Source organism: Stegodyphus dumicola, chromosome 11 (assembly GCF_044657685.1).
Source record: "Stegodyphus dumicola isolate Sdum_Otavi_A_Nest chromosome 11, ASM4465768v1".
Taxonomy (NCBI): Eukaryota; Metazoa; Arthropoda; class Arachnida; order Araneae; family Eresidae; genus Stegodyphus; species Stegodyphus dumicola.
Window position 1 is genome coordinate 122,517,531 of NC_140778.1, and position 18,546 is coordinate 122,536,076.

Genomic DNA, 18,546 nt, shown 5'->3' on the forward strand with positions numbered 1-18,546 from the left:
GTTTACATTTGAAACAACAGGATAGTGGATTTGTTGCCAATCTAGAGAAACTTAGCTTCCCAACAACAAAGATAACGCCTTCATTTATTATAGCGAATTAAATCATGCTTAATCCTTTCTGGAATTTTTTCGAGGAAATAAGTGTTTAAGATTTACTTCGTAATTTTTAATACAGATATTTTGAGTTTTTATGAATTTTTGCCTTGTCGCGAAGTGAGATCTGAATTAATTGAATGAGAAATACTGAATCGTCTGTGAAAAACTATTTCTTTTTTGTTTTGTTTGCATAATTTCTTTTATACATTGTTCTAGCTTTATTATAGTATTTGAATAGAACATGTGGCAACGATTAGATAATTCTTTAAATGATATAAATTTTGTGCATTGTGAGCTATAATATGAACGAAATATAATACTGTTAAGTGAACCTAGCGCCAGAGTTTCGCTATGGTAAACAAACAGAGTGAATTTTAAAGAATGCATTTATTCTATTGTGGTTTATGCGCTGTCGGCGAAGTAGATTTAATTCAATCCAATAAGTTTAAACGAAATGCAAGAAAAAATGCGTTTAATTTAATATCCCGTACAAGGAAGTCATGTGGTGTACACAACAGATTTTTTTTCAATTAGGCTAAAAAAAAATTGCAGCCTTCGTTTGGCGTAGAGGTTGCTTTTTTGCTTAATTTTAAATTTTACAGTTACCTCTATTTCTTCCATTTAATTATTTACTGATTTAAGGAACACAAACTAGTTTGGAAAAGAAAGTGACTGCGCGAAAATGAAAATCTGTAAGTTCAGTGAGCGTTTTTGAAATTTCTAAACAAACTTTCAGTATTCTTTGCTTTATCCGTAAGACAATTTTACGCATTATATAATATTATTCACTTATGGTATTTAAGATTATTAAATATAGGTTAAATTTCTCTGCTAAGCTTTATTCTTTCATGACCTTATCTTTACTAAAAATTTATCTTTGCGATTAATTTATTATTTTATTAATAAAATGACATATCATAATTCAACATCAGCATTTTTCTTTAACAAGCTCCAGGAATTTTCATTACGATAATTCCATCATGCCTCATGTCGATAACAGCCACCGAGTTCTTCTGTTAAATGATTTCCGTTATAGAAGACACAAATTTCTGTCACCAAGAGTGGTCGCCATACAAGTAATAGTTTCTCGTTTATGTCAAAAGATAACATTAACTGTGTGGGATTTTCTATGTGTGTAACTGAAAAACTGGTTCATACCAGTTCTAGTCTGATCATGTATGTAAATCATTAGTGCAAAATATACTCTTAATTTAATGCTTGCAGCTGTCGTTTATCTTATTTTTGGTTTCACCGGTATGAGTAATATCGCATGTAAAAGAATGTATCAAAACTTACCAATTTTCCAGCTTTAAAGTGAGTGAATTATAATAAATTAAAAAATAGGTTTTTATAAAATATGATTTTATGTAAAACTCCTAAAGGAAAAATAATTTATCTTGTAGTTTAACGGGTACAAAAGATTAAATGTGTCTTTTTTTTTTTTTTTTTAAATTTGTCTACGATTTCGTATCACGAATAATAAAAGCATGGGCGTCTAAATAACGATACCTAACAATCGAATTGCATTGTCAAAATTATAAGCCATTATTGGTTTAATCCTAGTCAAAGGTACTCACAGGATTTGGCGATATTTCGATAAACAGTAAACGCTGTAAATAGAAGAAAAACACGCCAATGTGACAATTAAAATCGCAATAACAACCTTGTATTTAGCGTACATAAATACAAGGTTGTTATTGCGATTTTAATAGTACACGCTGTATTTACTGTATTTTACTGACTATGAGACGCAATGTTTTCTTAAAAAAAAAAAAAAAAAAAAAAAATGTATCCAAAATTCATGTGCGTCTTATACTCGAAATTAATATAAAAATGTCCAGTGTTTGATTTAAAATTCCTGTCAGTCTTAAAAATGGTCATATATTCGGTGTCGCGGAAAGTATATTTCACAAGTGCACATCTGTGTAGCCACCGATGGAGTGGCTTCTCGAATGGACCAATGGGCATCCAGTAATATTTCTGTCATGTCCAATGAATGACCTTTCGCGTGCTTTAAGATTTAAGTAAGGATGGTTGAAAAGATTTTGTCACGCAGTTTTCTGTGCAATATAATTAAAGCATCGCCTATTTCTTTTGAAAATTTCCATTGCGATGTTAGATCAAGTATAAGCAGTTATGAAGATTTCAATACCTGGTTGAAAAGTTTGAAATAAATATAAACACATGTTGGATACTCTGCAAAAATATCCATGTGAAATATTATTTAATAAGTGGTAAATACGATGAAGAAAGAAATATGTGATAAACATCTGAACGCAAATGCTATCTTTGCATAAAACTATGCATATGGGAAAAATACACCAATTATATATGTAAATAGAAGTCAGCACATTTTATTGCAGTCTATATGAAAAAGATGGTCTACAATAATAGCCAATGCAGAATTTTATTCAATCTTTACTAATTTGCATTTATACACAATTAGTGTGTTAAATTTCACATTTAATAACTTTACTCTTAAATGTACTGTCTACACAAGAAATACTCATCAAAAAGAATGAATTTATCTTATTCACAATGAATATATTCAGTTTATTCTCCTACAACTTTTAATATTAACAATGGATATAATCTGATCATACACAATATGTATTCAAGAATGCAAGGACTGAAAAAAGAAAAAAACTCACTAGTTTCATTGTAACACTTTACAGTCCTTCTCAGCTCAATTAAAAAAAAATCTATACACTTGAATTCTCTTAATCCACATTTGGTAGTAAATGCATTATATTAGAGGCCAATTGTAACCTGAGTAATTTTCTTGATGTAAAGAACGATAATATGCAGTGAACATCAAACCAAATATCAATGAGTGACAAAAATCGCTAAAGTGAAATGTCAGCGATTAATTAAACTCATAAAACGAAAGCCCTGCGAGATTTTCTACTATTACGCAATAAATTTATAACTGCAAAACAAATGCAAATTAAAACGTAAACAACATACGCTCACATGCACGAAGATTCAGCGTGACAAGAGCAATAGAAGCTCATTGGTCCACTTTCGAAACCCCTCCCTCAGTGGCTACGCTGATGTGCACTTGTGAAATATGTTCGCGGGAAACCTATCTGTATCTGGCAACAGTGGATTCAACTGGCAACACTGTCTCCGTCCCGTCCGCCATCATAAACCCAGAACATTATCTAGCCTTGATGCGTCATTGCAGTCTACAGTGCCAGTGAACTGAAAGTGATTTGTGTTATCGGTAACAGTACAATATTTTTGTTAGTAGCTAGTTTCGCAATGGAAAAAAATAAAAGTTATTCATATGATGCGGGTTATAAATTGAAAGTAATAGCATACGCAGATGAACATGGAAACAGAGCAGCTGACAGGCATTTCTGCCGTCCACCAACAGGAAAAAAACCATTTGCGACTGACAGGCTAGTAAAGAAGAACTGAAAAAAATGAAGAAGACTAAATGTGGAAGTAGAGAGCTAAATACAAAATAGGTCAAATCTAGAAGATGATGTATTGAAATGGACTCAAGAACGTCATCAAAATGGCATTGGAATCAATACAAAAATGATTCAAATAAAGGGCGTGGGGCTTGTAAGCTAGCGCTACAGTGGAACGTAACAGGATGGTGGAGTTAGTTGATGCTACAGGTTTATGAAGCGCCATGGACTTAGCATGCGAAACCAAAAATTGCACAAAAAAGAAAATTGCACAAGAGTATGAAGAGAAAATATTATCTTTCCATAGCTTTATTATTCAGCATAAAAAAACCCAGTGTGGAGTAAGCCAAATAGCGAATATGGACGAAACTCCTCTAACATTTGATGTGCCAAAAGTAACAGAACTGTTGCCATGAAAGGTGCTAAAACTAACTATAAAAACAAGTGGGCATGAAAAAATGCACTACACTGTTCTCCTTTCATGTTGTGCTGACGGTACTAATGATTATTTTCAAGCTCAAAACAATGCCCAAACCTTCTGAAATACCGGCAGGTATTGTGTTTCACGGACATCACAAGGGTTGGATGGACGAGGCTGGTATGAAATTATGGATTAACAGAGTGGTGGAGAGAAGGAAAGGTGCTTTACTGAAGAAGAGTCCTCTTCTTGTGCTAAATCGGTTTAGTAATCACTTGAACAATTCTGTGATGGATAAATTGAGACAGGGAAATACAGAGCTTGTTGTTATTCCGGGAGGACTTACTTCGCAATTGCAACCTCTTGATGTCTCCATAAACACTGTATGTGAGAGAGGAATGGAACAAATGGATGAAGGACGAAATCCAAAAATCCAACATGAATTCACGCCGAAGGGAGCTCTAAAACAACCTACCATTAAATACGTCAGTGGATAAAACAGTTGTGGTTTATGGTGAGACAAGCTATTATTGTTAAATCTTTCAAGAATTTTGGCATAAGTAACGCTCTTGGTAGCATTGAAGACCATCTTATATATGAAGAAGAAAGTTCAGATGAAGATTTTCAAGGATTTTAAAGGTCAGGATTTATAAACTAAGAATTGTTTTGTAGTCTGGTTTTGGAATCTAATAATAAAAATGGTAAAAATGTTATTTTTTTTAAATTGCTTAAAAATTAAGGTGCGTCTTATAGACCGTAAAATACGGTATGATGAGAAGTAAAAGAGTCATCTTGGTGTTGGCGACAGTTTTCAAAATCGCGCCAAGACCGTATCGTATATTGAGATTTTACCCCCATTTTAATCATTATCAGTTTAAGAGCGGCGCCAAACGCTTGTACTGTTTGTAATATGAAAGTGTAGATGAGTTTTGTGTAATGTATTATTTCATTTTCTTTTCCCATATGATAAATGAATTTTGGCTTTTAAATCATTAATTATTTTTAAGCTTATTTTATAAAGGCTTTTTAAAGAATTTTCTTTTTTGCATGTGTTATAGGTTATCAGTCAAATTATTTAATTTCAAAATATTTTTTCAATAATGCATAATCGCTCTTAACTTTCCAATACTTTTGTTATTATTTAAAATCTTAATAATAAAAAATATTATCTCTACATTAAAATTTTTGTATAGTAGCTTCTAGAGCGGTCATCAAACAAAATAATTATTATAAAAATAAATAAGATTTACTGATTCTAATTAGTGCAACTAATGCAGTTTCACGGGCTGGTAATTAAGAATAACAGAGACGAAATACTGATTTCACTGCTTTAAATCGCTTAATCAGTAACAATCGGGATAAATTTGAGATTAAAATATAATAGCTTATGCTTTGCGGAATAGCAATATACTGGCGCGTGGAATCTAAAAGCATTTTATTTCGGGTAGTGGTAACGTAATTTTTTTAAATCGTTGAGTTTTCTGATTAAGACGAATTAAATATCTTACGTTTTACAGAGTGGTAAGATTTTGCTTTTAAATCTTGTTAATCAAAATGTCATTAAATTCGCACAAAATATAAAATCTAAAAAATAATATTTAAAGAAGAGTGCATTACTTTTTTTTATTAAAAATAATAAGGTTAAAAAAGTCTGAAAGGCTTCAGATTTTAACGCTCAAAAGGGTTTGTTAATGTTTTTATGGTCACGCTAGGCTCGCAGTTTGCTAGAGTCTGCTAGTCTCCTGCTAACTCATTTCTTTTGTCCTTTTAACTTTATTATCAGGCATATTTTTTTCCGAACTTACGCCATATACAATTCAATAGCAAAGTTACAAAACTTTTAAAAGTAGCATATATTTGGAATTCTCAAAATAGTGTGGCAAAACTTTTTGTGCCTTTTTATTACTGACATTTTCGGTATTAAATTTAATAATTAAATATAACATTCTTCGCACTTATGCCACTTAAAATTAAATTCAACAGCATAATCACGAAGTATTTAAAAACTGCATATCTTTAGAATTTCCTATATACAGTCTCGCGCGATGGCGATAAAAATGTGTTTTTCTGTACAACGTTGCCATTTCCCGTACTTTCGCTAATGGTTTGTTCTACATTTATACAATATTTCGCTAATGGTACATTATACACATTTTTCAATTATACACATTTTATACGTTTTCCCCCTTTTTTGTCAGTGCTATCTAGCTTCTGAATTCTAAACCCTTCCTTTACTTCACTCTGTTAAGAGCAACTTATAGATTTTCTGCAAATAAGTTTCTTCTTCGATAAATCGCCACATCTAGCATACATTCGGTCTAACGAGTTACGCATGCCAGTCAGATAATTGGCTGCGTAAGCAGATAGTTTAAAGAAATTCTGAGTGTTTGTCCGATTAACATTGTTTTATCATTTTTGTTTCAAAAAATTCAAAAGGGCTGAGGAGTTTGTTTCATGACTTGGTGAAAATTTCATTCATCATTTACAACATGCAATTTTGGATGTTAAGATAAATTTGGTTAAAATGTTGCTTAAAGCTTCATAAAAGAATACAAAAAATTACATTTCATCCCCAAAATTAAGAAAACGAGCTTTAAAAATGAAAAGCAAATTTATAAGAAATTATAGAGTATGTAGTAGAAAATTTCAATAGGACATCCTTTTAATGAGGCATTAGAGCAAACATTCTCATTCTTTGTTAAAATTGTGTTATACATCATACAAAATAATAATATTAAAAAAAATGATGTTGTCAATGTTTGCTCAAGAAATGTTTCCTTGCTATCCAATTAAAAGCAAAAAGGAGAACATGCAATGAGGTAACAGCAGTGATAGCAGATGATGTCACAGTATTTAAGAATGTTTTTTTGTCTGTAATTATTACGTAATTAAATTGTACACAATCTGGAATATATAAATAGTATTGTCGAATCATCCAATAAAAGCATTATTATCTTACGCCATCTGTAAGATCCTAATCAGTGCAATGACACAGTATCCCATTAAAGTGCTAAAAAACGCAAACGTAAATTAAGTGAACAGCTACTAATATTACGTTGTCCACGGACTCCTACAGATATAAGAATAATATAAACAAAAACATTATTCTTTTTCTTTTGGAATATGTTCTTGTTTTACTGATTTAATTTACATAATCAAATGAAATTATTTTCCGAATTAAACCGCTTAAGAATACAGATAGATTGTTAATAGTAATTTATAGTAATTAGCATTTAAATGATTCCTCTTTCTGTGCTTTTTACTTTGTTGTACAAAATCATGGAAGTATTTTAATCGCTAAATATTTAGATTAACATATTTCAACGAAAATAGCCATTTTGACCCCTCTCCAATTTATTTGAATGATGTTTCTTGCAGGACATCTGTTGGTACGAACGGCATAAAGGACTTTTTTCCAAAAATTGTAAAATGGATTTAGAAGAGATTCATGACGTCTGTACGGGTGTGTGTACGTATATCGCATAACTCAAAAACGAGTAGACGTAGACCGTTGAAATTTTGTACGTGAGACTGTTATAACATTTAGTTGTACAACTCCTTTTTTCGTTGCAATCTCACGTATTTATACATGCAAATTCCCAGCATGTTTCCCGACTCAGTGAGCTCAGTATTTTTATTCTTATATGTTGTGAATTTTTTGCTTTAAAAGTGGTTGAAATATGTTGTTCTTATGATTCGGTTAAGATTTTTATGCTGTAGATAATGTGCATGTAATAGTTGTAGAATTATCAACAATCTAAAAGTTTAAGTGGCGTTTAAGTCCGGAGGATTGTCTAGCTCAGCACTCGATATTTCATCAGTCTCTAAAACCTGAATAATTAATTCCTGGTTATCAAAAATGTTTTTTATTTTTACTTCTACTTGCACACAGTTCTGTTTGGTAGGCACTTGAGATCTGAAAATATGAATTATTATTTCTTCCCTTCCTAAGACTTTTAATCCCAGTTGTTTAGACATACGTTTCTGAATATACGAGCGTTGACTAGCGCTTTCAAATAAACAACGAACTAATTTACTGCGTGACCTACTTTTAAGTTCTACTGTCGCCGTCTGTAAAAATATTTTATTCCTACCGATGCTAATGTGATTGCACGCTGAATTTTGTACACCTTTTGATCCCCCTCGGGAGTCGACGCAGAGTACTCTTCGAAGTTCTAGTTCTGGCTAGGATCTGTACCTAGGCAGTCTCGGCCACGGGAGTATAAAATTTTTGAACTTGGTGGTTCCCGATGGTCCATGGGGTGAGTCTATACTTACTCTTCATGTGCCGGGAGGTGTCAGTCGCCTCCACCAGGGTACTGGTAGCCAAATAGCAAACTGGACCATTGAGAGTCCTGTCACTGCTGTCCTTGGTATTCCACGTAAAGCCTAAGGAGAAGGCCATCCCGTGTAGTGCTGGCAGGTAGCGTCAATCTACTGCCAATCATCGCTCCAAGTGTCATCGCCCACCCCACAGTGGTCTCGGTCCTGCCGGGACGGTGGTTCTGACTGGTCCGTGTTTAGCGGTGGGTTCGCTAATCATTGAGCGTTTAGCAGAGAGAGCTGAATAATTTGTTGGTTAACTCGGTGTTTCAGGTTTTTTTCTCATTTTTGTAACAAAGGGTTGCATTATGTTTCTTTTTGTGGCAGTATACACAAGAGTTTCTCTCAGAGCAGTCTGAAAATCTATGACCTTGAGCCAAACAAATATAACATCTAACTTGCATTCTTAGCACATTTCGTTTTTCATTTACAGTCATTTTACACTTTTCACTATTATGTGTGTTATTTTTGCAAAAAATGCAATTTTCTTCTTTTACGGGAGCTAATAATTCTGCTGCTGATGAGAGGTTAACTTTAGAGTTAAACTTGTTGTTTGTATATTTATAATTACTTTTGTTTTTGTCGAAGTGTTTATTCTTTTCGTTCAATGGAACGAATTTCGATCCGGTTTGTTAACTGCGTACGTTTGTTTGCGGCATTCAATTTCGTTTTTCAAAAAAGCAGTTAAACTTGTAACATCAGATTCCTCTTTTGGATCACGCTTTCGGTGATATTAGAAAATCAAATCATGAGGCAATAATTTCAATAATATCGGATCTAACAAGTGTTCGTACGAACCTGAAGCTACTCTTAAATTACCTAAGCTTCGAATGTTTATTTCACAAGCGTCGTATAATCTTCTTAGTGCATTTAAGTTAGAAGAATTTTTAACTGGTTCTATGTCCAAAAGATTATTCATGTGTGATTTTATAATTTTCTCTGGTTTTCCAAAGCATTCTTCTAAAAGTTCTAAGCACGAATCGTAATTGTGTTCGGTTAACTGAAATTCTTCAACGACATTATATGCTTGCCCTATCAATAATGATTTCAAGTATACGAATTTTTCAATCTTGGTTAACGTTTTATTCTGATCAATCGCAGCTTGAAAACTGTTAAAAAAATCTAACCATTTTCCTGCATCTCCTGAAAATTTTGGGATATTTTGGCAATTTCATAGCCGATGACGATACATTTATTTCAGAAACAGATGTGTTCAAAGAATTTGCATCTGATGCATTTTTCACAGACAAATTTTCATTATATTTATTCAATCTTATTTTAATTCTAAACTTTGCAGACATGATTTGTTCATTGTATTTATCACTTGCAGAAATATCTTTCTCAAATTCTTTAGCGTCTTTAAACTGAGTTTCGATTTGTGAATTCAACATTTTGAACGTGTTTTCTCTTTCGAGAATTGTTTCATTCATCTCCTGCAATTCCTCAATGTTTGTGTTTTCGATATTTTCTGATAACAAAGATTCTATTTTTGTAATTAATTTCGTAACGCTACCGCGTTAATTCATACGTTTCTGCTTCAATTTGTCTAAAGCTTCCATACTAATTCAGAAGACAAACAACAAAAATCAGCGTTATATTTACAAAATTTCCACAGGACTAGTTTCGATGGTTTTACCGAACCACCATCCTCAGCTGCAAAACCGCAAATGAACAAGATAGGAAAAAATGATTAGATAAGATAAGAAAGCCTGGACAAGAATAAGCAAGTGGCGCCATCTGTTGGTGAAACCAGAACTAAAACATAATTTCTTTAAAGGCCGAAGGCAAATTTGAATTGGAATTAATTAGGATCGTTAACTAGAACAGAAAGATTTTTATGAATGGGAAATGCCTCTAGAAAATCCAGTTCTCCAATGGAAGATGTTTTTTGAATAATTTTGGCAGCAGAAAAATTGAAAGTGTGATTTTCGGACCAACAATGTTGCGCAACAGAAGACTTCTGTGTTTCCTTTTTTCTAACATATGCCTCATGTTCCTTGACGCGAAATTTTAAGGCTCTCTTAGTTTGGCCAATGTAAATTAAACCACACTGGCAAGGAATCCTATAAATACCCCAGGAATTCATATCCGGAATGGGGTCCTTAAGTATGGAACTCGGAATTTTATTGATGGAAGAATAAACAACCCGAAAGTTAAATTTCTGCAAAATATGTGCAACTTTATAGCTAATTGATGGAAAGAAGGGAATGACAACAGAATTTGTATAATCTCCTAAAACAAGAGTGTGCCTTTTAGTGTGTTGAGATGAGAATTTTTAACTGCTTGATTAATAATGTTGGGTGAAAAGCCCCTGTCAATAGCTATTGCTTTTAAATAATTTAGTTCTTCATCAAGGGCTAGTTTGGAGGAGCAAACTTGAAGAGCACGGAAAACATAGGAATAAAATGAAGCTAACTTTTGTTTAGTCGGATGACATGATTTAAAGTGTGGTGGAAGGCAAACCGATGAAGGTTTACGGTAAACCGTAGTACTGAAGTTGGCTGTGTTACGTGTGACCAGAATGTCGAGAAACGCAAGAGAATTGCAAGTCTCAAGTTCAAAAGTGAACTGAATAGCAGGATCAATAGAATTCATTGTTGAAAGAACTTTATTTAAATCATCTTTATTACCTTCAAACAGGGTAAAAGTATCGTCTACGTAGCGGAATCATGCCGGGAAGTTTAAAGTTTCAAGCAGTTTTGATTCATAATAATGCATGTAGATATCAGCCAGGATGGGACTGAGGGGGCTTCCCATGGCTAATCCCTCAGTTTGCTTGTAATATTTATTTTGGAAAACAAAATGTGTTTGTTTCAAACAGAGTTGAGTGAGAGAAATTAGCTTTGAATTTCGATGCAAGAGAAATGAAATTCGCGAAGTCTGGTTTCTAGACATCTTAATGCGCCCTCCTTCGGGACATTGGTGAATAATGATTTTACATCAAAAGAAACCATGAGTAAATTACTAGGAGAAATGTTTTTAACCTTTTTTTACAAACTCTATTGAATTTTTTATGGTGTAAATGTTATTGTCTAAGAGAGTGGAAAACCTAGAAACCAAATATTTAGCTAATGGATACGAGGCAGTATCTAAATTTGATACAATAGGGCGGAAAGGAATACCACTTTTATGAATTTTGGGAAGAGCATATAATCTGGCACAATTCGCAACAGATGGAATAAGCGAATGTTTTAAGTTGCTTGAAATGATTTGCGAAGATTTGATCGCAGTTTTTTATTTTTGACAAGTCGGAAGGTGAAGGATCTTTAGGGATCGGATTATATGGTCCTTCGTTTAAGAGTTAGTACCTTCTTTCCGTCAATTAGAAAATAAAAAAGTATAAATATATAAAGTTTGCACATATTTTGCAGAAATTTAACTTTCGGGTTGTTTATTCTTCCATCAATAAAATTCCGAGTTCCATACTTAAGGACCCCATTCCGGATATGAATTCCTGGGGTATTTATAGGATTCCTTGCCAGTGTGGTTTAATTTACATTGGCCAAACTAAGGGAGCCTTAAAATGTCGCGTCAAGTAACATGAGGCATATGTTAGAAAAAAGGAAACACAGAAGTCTTCTGTTGCGCAACATTGTTGGTCCGAAAATCACGCTTTCAATTTTTCTGCTGCCAAAATTATTCAAAAAACATCTTCCATTGGAGAACTGGATTTTCTAGAGGCATTTCCCATTCATAAAAATCTTTCTGTTCTAGTTAACGATCCTAATTCCAATTCAAATTTGCCTTCGGCCTTTAAAGAAATTATGTTTTAGTTCTGGTTTCACCAACAGATGGCGCCACTTGCTTATTCTTGTCCAGGCTTTCTTATCTTATCTAATCATTTTTTCCTATCTTGTTCATTTGCGGTTTTGCAGCTGAGGATGGTGGTTCGGTAAAACCATCGAAACTAGTCCTGTGGAAATTTTGTAAATGTAACGCTGATTTTTGTTGTTTGTCTTCTGAATTAGTATTTATTCGGCGTGTTATTGTGTCTTAATTAAAGCTTCCATGTTTAAAATTGACTAATCACAATATTGAAACTCAGTTTTTTTTTTTTTTTTTTTTTTTTTTTTTTCAAATTTTCAAAGAAAAAAGGAATTGCTTACCTGTTTGCAGGTAATCCATCTGATAATCTTCGAAATTCTAATCCAAAAGTCCCTTGGTGAAGGCACTATAGTAAAAATGTTATTTCTAATCCATAGTTCTATTTGGGAGAGCTTTCGATTTCTATATTCATTTCAAAAAGTCTTAATGACTTTTTATTTACACACATCTTTTATATTATAATATATACATAATTCGAGATTAATTTCAAATCAAAAGATGGGGATTATACCCCCTTCGTATCAAATTCTATGAAGAGAAACCGAGTGAGGACTGCTCCCTTCCCAGTTCATTTTTCGACTCCTCGTTACCACTGGCAGAAGAGAAACTTTCGCTCATTTCGCGTTCGAGTTGTAGCAGTGCTGAAGGCTCTTGGCAAAGGTAGGTGCAATCTTGCACACTTAGCCACGACGAATTTCGTGGGCTTGTTCTTGTCAACCATAGGCGCAATCTTGTACTCTTTGCCACGATGAATTTCGTGGCCTTGTTCTTGTCAACGATAGGCGCAATCTTGTACTCTTCGCCACGATGAATTTCGTGGGCTTGTTCTGATGCGACTGTCAGATAAGTGAGATAAGTCACAACACAATACAGAACAATGCTCACTACAAAGTAATCAAATCAGTACAATAAATAGCGAGTCTGGGTTTCCTGTGAAAATTACTATTTTAGCTTATAACAAAATAGAAATTCATATTAAGTGAAGAACAATGCTCACCACAAAATATTGAAATGCGCATAACATGAAGCGATTTCTGTGTTTCCGTATAGTTCTTACTTAACGCTAAAACTGCTGAATTTTAACTTTATAAATTAAAAGACATTGCTTAAAATTTCTTTTCCATTATTTTCAGTGTATAACTTGTTGTACTTCAAATCATATTTCCCACCATTTTAAAAATATAGTTTATTTGTAGCCAGACTTGAATTTAAGAATTTTTAAATATTTCAGTTTATAGCACCAATTTAAGTAAGGAATTTTTTGATAAAATGTACTGTTTATTTCCTTAATTTATAATAATAAGTGCGATTGCTTTAAGAAGGCTGATCGAAAATTCTTAGCATCTACCTACACCGCTTAATAAAAATTACGGATGGAAATAGGGTACTTGTAACTTGAGACGTTTATGATTCCATTTAAGTGAATGCTAAGGTATGTTGGCAAAATGCGAAATTACATAATTTTGAAAATTTATACATATACCTACAAAGTCTAGTTCTGTTAGGGAGCATACACTATAGATTTTAAAAAGACTATTCAAGAATTATCTTCTAGCCTTGTGAAACAAAACAAAATCAGAAGTGTTACCCTTTTATTCGAACACAAATATTAATAATTGTCCAACTTGGGTTACAAGCTAAGCACTTCCTAGCTTAGCAGAAATAAGTAGCGTTGAACAATTTCAAATATAGTAGATTAGCCTAAAGGCTCTCAGAATAATTTAACGTGAGGAAAGGCTCTGGTTTGTAGAAAAGCGGCTAGACAAAGCTGAATGGCTAGAAGCATTCAACGTCACAGAAACAAATCGCTAATAATCACGGCACAACGTAGCCTGGAATAGGCAGTCACGCTCTAAAACTAACTCCCGAAACGCTTGCTTAAATAGCACTTTTTTTTTTTTTACCTTAATCTGAATATACGCTGGCTATCTCATTTGCATTCTGGCATAAAAAACGTGGGCGATAAGACAGCAATAGGAAAGTACTAAAAATTAACTATCAGTTAAAAATAAGTAGATAAACCTCTTTTTACCTTTTTGTTATGAACCTTTTTGTTATTAACAGATATTCCTTTATGTTTTTCTCTCTGCGCTCATATTTTTATTCATAAAATTATTCTGATAGTTCCTAACAAATCTTAATAACTGATAACTTGTGGTGTTGCGTGGCCCCAATTTGCCCGCAACAATAGTAGTGACTGCTATGAACTGGAAAGTACACAAACTCTTAAGAAGGGTTTAACTCCCTTTTTATTCCACTTTAGAAGTTACAGATGCGTTCACTTGACGCTCACAAACTACGCCGACCCGGCGGTTAAATAAAAATAAGAAAGTACAACTAAAAATGAATAATAACAAGTCACTACCTACGAGACTCTCTAAACGTTACTAACTTAACCGCGTTCTAAGATACAGCTGAGATTTCAGCAAACTTTCTGAATAAAAAGTTGAAAAATTCAACTAACTGCCGAAGTAGGCTCACAGGCCAAAACGCGCGATTCTTAAATTTCTACCTAGCAACCTTCACGCTCGTGAATCAAGAAAGCACACCTACAAACTCGTTTCCCTTCTATTTAACTCAAAATACTTCTGCTGAAAATTTGAGTACTTTGCGCGTTCTACTAAAATTTACATACTCTGGCATTGGCAATTCCAGGGGAAAGTAAGGCTTGACGGGAAAGATAGCTTAAAATAAATGTTAGTTAAAATAAATATAAACCCTAAAAACTAACCAAACAACAGCAGAAATACTAAAAATGACGTATACGAAATCTTTGGAAACTAAAGGGGAATGAATTTCTTAGGGGTGTAGTTAGCTGTCACAAATCTGAAATCATTTGATGTTCGCGATACACAGATGGCGATATAGATATAAAAGAAATTCTAGACATACAAGTATACACAATGGTCTGAATATTGACATATGCGTAATGATGATAATAAAGTTTAACTTTTACAGAACACTTAACTACCAGTTAAAAAAGAAACGTTGATTAAACGCACTGAAACATTCTTAAATGCTGAGAATTTCGGTTTGCATTGGATGCATATATAATTTTTTAAATAAGTTCTGCTTTTTTATGCATTTCTGAAGTGCGAAAAGAAAATTTAGTAAGATTTGGATTTCTGGTAATTCATATTTTTTTTAATTTTATTTATGAAATATTTTATTTTCCACTTCTTTTCTTTTATACTTTTATCTGCACGAAAATCGTTTCGTTTCGGATGAATTTTTAAAAATTAGAATCACAACGTCAGCGCAAAATTGTTGAAATTTCAATTTAAAAAAAAATTTAAGCCACTTTAGTTTACGAATTTGTTACTCGGATTTAGTGTCGTAAAAATTAATATTTGTTTATAGCTGAGGCAGATGATCATAGGATGTCATAATCACAAAATATAGAATATAAGTTGATTTATGCATTTGAAGTAAATGAAAATTACGCACTTTATATAAAACACAACACTGAGAAACAAACAGAAGTAGAAAAATTTCAAAATATTTCGCGCACAGTTTTGCACAACAGTTTGATAGACAGCAAAAGGCCGGAGCTGAATGGAACTGCTGCCAGAAAAATAAAAATCTAGTCTTTAAAAATTACCTTCAGAGACATTAAAATCAATTTTATGCATAAAATTATTGACAGTAAAATTACAGATTAAATAGAACAGTTAAACAGGATAACTGGAAAAACCGCATACTTAGGCTGTGTATTTTCCTAGAATTGTGCATGTTGAAACTGTGTGCTACATTTTATTTAGCCGGTATTTAAAATTAAAAACGTTATTCCAGTATTTATCTATCTCCGAAAGCATTTTCAGATAGTAATTACTTTTATTTACCAATGTTTGTAAATAGTTTTACACTTAGAAGAACTATGTTGAGATTATATTTAAGATTACATACATTATAAGTATTTCTCCCGCCTTCTTGGCATGCCTTCGTGATGTGGTGGTCTGCACACTGGGCGCGTATTCCAGAGGTCCGTGGTTCGATTCCCGGTGAAGGCGTTGCTCATTTTTCATCTCTCAGGCTTCCAAAATAAACCTAACGTCTCTACAACATAAGAAATTCACAGCAACACTATTCTGAATACATGTTTCAGTAAAAATATATCTATCGTAAAAGTTTAAGTTTTAAAAGTTCAAAGAAGCACATAAAAAATATGAAATTATGAAGTTCAAAGATGTCCAAGGTCAATAATGACAATCATACATTTTGTTAAACCTGCCGTGGATCAAAGTCAAATAAGCTTTACAGACAACATACGAGTTAAGAACTACCAGAATTTATGCAAACACTCCTTTGGTTTATACGAAAAGGCCTTTTAATACAAATTCAAAAGTTTTATGTTGCATTAATTCATTCACGGTTTAACATGTAATCACAAGTTTATATCACGGTACTCAAAACTGGTGTTAATCATGCAACAGATTATACGTTATGAAAATTTTACTTGCTTATCACCAGCTGCGTTGCTGTACCGCCTGTTACATGATTATCAGCATTTGTACTCAATTAGTGGAGTATTCTATTGTCGCTAGGCCTAGCGAAAGATCTCCATAGAATATTAAAACTTGTAACGGATAACATTTTTACATCTGCTCATCAGTGGTCCACATGCCAGTTTCTGAAGGTATCTTCTATCCCGATGAACCTTCCCTGATATTGGCTGTAACTTGATCGCGGGATCGGAGGCATATAAGATTTCTAGATCCGGGACACACTCGTATCGTTGGTAGTCAAAATGGAGGGCTATGAGACCTTTAATATCATCAATCAAAAGTGGGCCAAAGGCATATTGTTATTGCATAGACCACTGCTTTGTGACCAAGGACAAATATATTCAGTTTGATCCATTATTCACCATGGTCTTTATTTTAAAACAGACAAGAGTTCGAGAAAGAAAGGATTTGCTCAATAAAGAGGTAGAGTAAAAGTAGAGTGAAGCCAACAAAATGGAAATACCTGAAAAAAAGTTGTAAACAATCCGGTGAATGTAAAACGAAATTAATAAATTCTAAAATTGATAACACTATGCCTTAAATTATCATGAAGAAAACTATATCTTTCTTTTTTTTTTTTTTTTTTCAGATATATTATAAACGAAACTTTTCCTTAGTCAAAGCCTAACAATGGACTTCGAAGATATTCTAAAAGATGTTGGTGGTTTCGGACTGTATCAAAAAATTTTGGTTGTGGGATTTCTAGTCCCAGCCTTCATAGTAATTCCATGGTTTTCAATGAACAGCATATTCTTATCAAATACTCCAGAACATTGGTGCTATGTACCGGAAGTGGCACATTCCAATTTGTCGCTCGAATTCCAGAAGCTATTAATCCGACCTCCTAGTGACAAATCTTGTTCAAGGTATGATATCAATTACTCGCAGATTTTAGAATCTGGCAACTGGTCCATAAATCCAGACTGGCCTACAACTAAATGCGATCAAGGATGGCAGTTCGACAAGACTAATTACGATGCGACAGCTGCCACCAGAGTAAGTATCCCTTCTATGTGATTTCCTATCTAAAAATGCTTACTTGTGATATGTCTGAGCTAGCCTATTACTGTTATCATGTACAATACTTTTTCCTTCTTTGACTCAGAAAGGGTATGCTATCTATAATGAAGCTTTTTTCGTTTACATTTTAATATAGCAATTTTTGTGCACTATTGATAAAATTTGGCTCTTTTACTTCCTTAGCAGTAAGATTAAATATTATATGTATGCTGAAAATTAACTTAGAAAATGATAAAATAGTTTTAATGAGAGGCAAAGCGAAATAAAAATGTGAAACTGATACCCTTCTGCTCTTTGTTTAGGATAGCCATAACGTGATCAGATATCCTGGATGCGTGGGTCAGTCCTGCATTTCATGCAGTGTCACGCGCCATGTCCTGGAGTATCTCCTGCATGCTTTCCCGGGCTTTGTAAATAAAATTGATATGAACTTTGTAAAAGCTGCTTCGTATGGTCATGAAGGCGTTTAAATGCATTCAATATTCAAGCAATCATGTTTTCTGCAAGTACGCTTTATAAAACTCGTGAGGTCTCCCCCACACAAATATAAATAAGATACTCATCTGTGACATAATTTCTGGATTTTTGTTCCAGCTGCGGTTCGTACTTGGAGAATGGATAGAGAGGTTAATCGCTTTTTAAAAATGTGAGATGAAAACACAGAGAGAAAAACTTAACTTCCGAAAAAATTACTTGACAAAGATACTTGATATTATACTACTCAGGGAAGTACTCTATTTAAAGAATATGAAATACCTAAAAAATTAAACCATTGTCTGATATAAAACTGAAAATGAGTGAAACAAAGCGAGATTTTTCTCGTAATCAGAACAAGCATATTGCCGAATTAGAAAAACGGCCGAATGCACGATATAAAAGTAGCTAATGGCCCGGAATTTTTTTTAACAAATTGCGAGTGAACACATACCTACATCCATGT

At 33.3% G+C, this 18,546-nt stretch overlaps 1 protein-coding gene across 2 annotated transcripts in view; it reads left to right on the plus strand.

Annotated features, from left to right (window-relative positions):
- LOC118192199 (carcinine transporter-like) overlaps positions 1 to 18,546 on the plus strand; it is a 128,206-nt gene that overhangs the window by 60,187 nt on the left and 49,473 nt on the right. For both annotated transcript variants that reach the window (XM_085827184.1, XM_085827185.1), the window contains exon 2: positions 17,176 to 17,582. In XM_085827184.1, coding sequence (XP_085683310.1) covers positions 17,217 to 17,582 — 366 coding nt within the window. In that variant the 5' untranslated portion in view covers positions 17,176 to 17,216. The remainder of the gene's footprint in view (positions 1 to 17,175; positions 17,583 to 18,546) is intronic.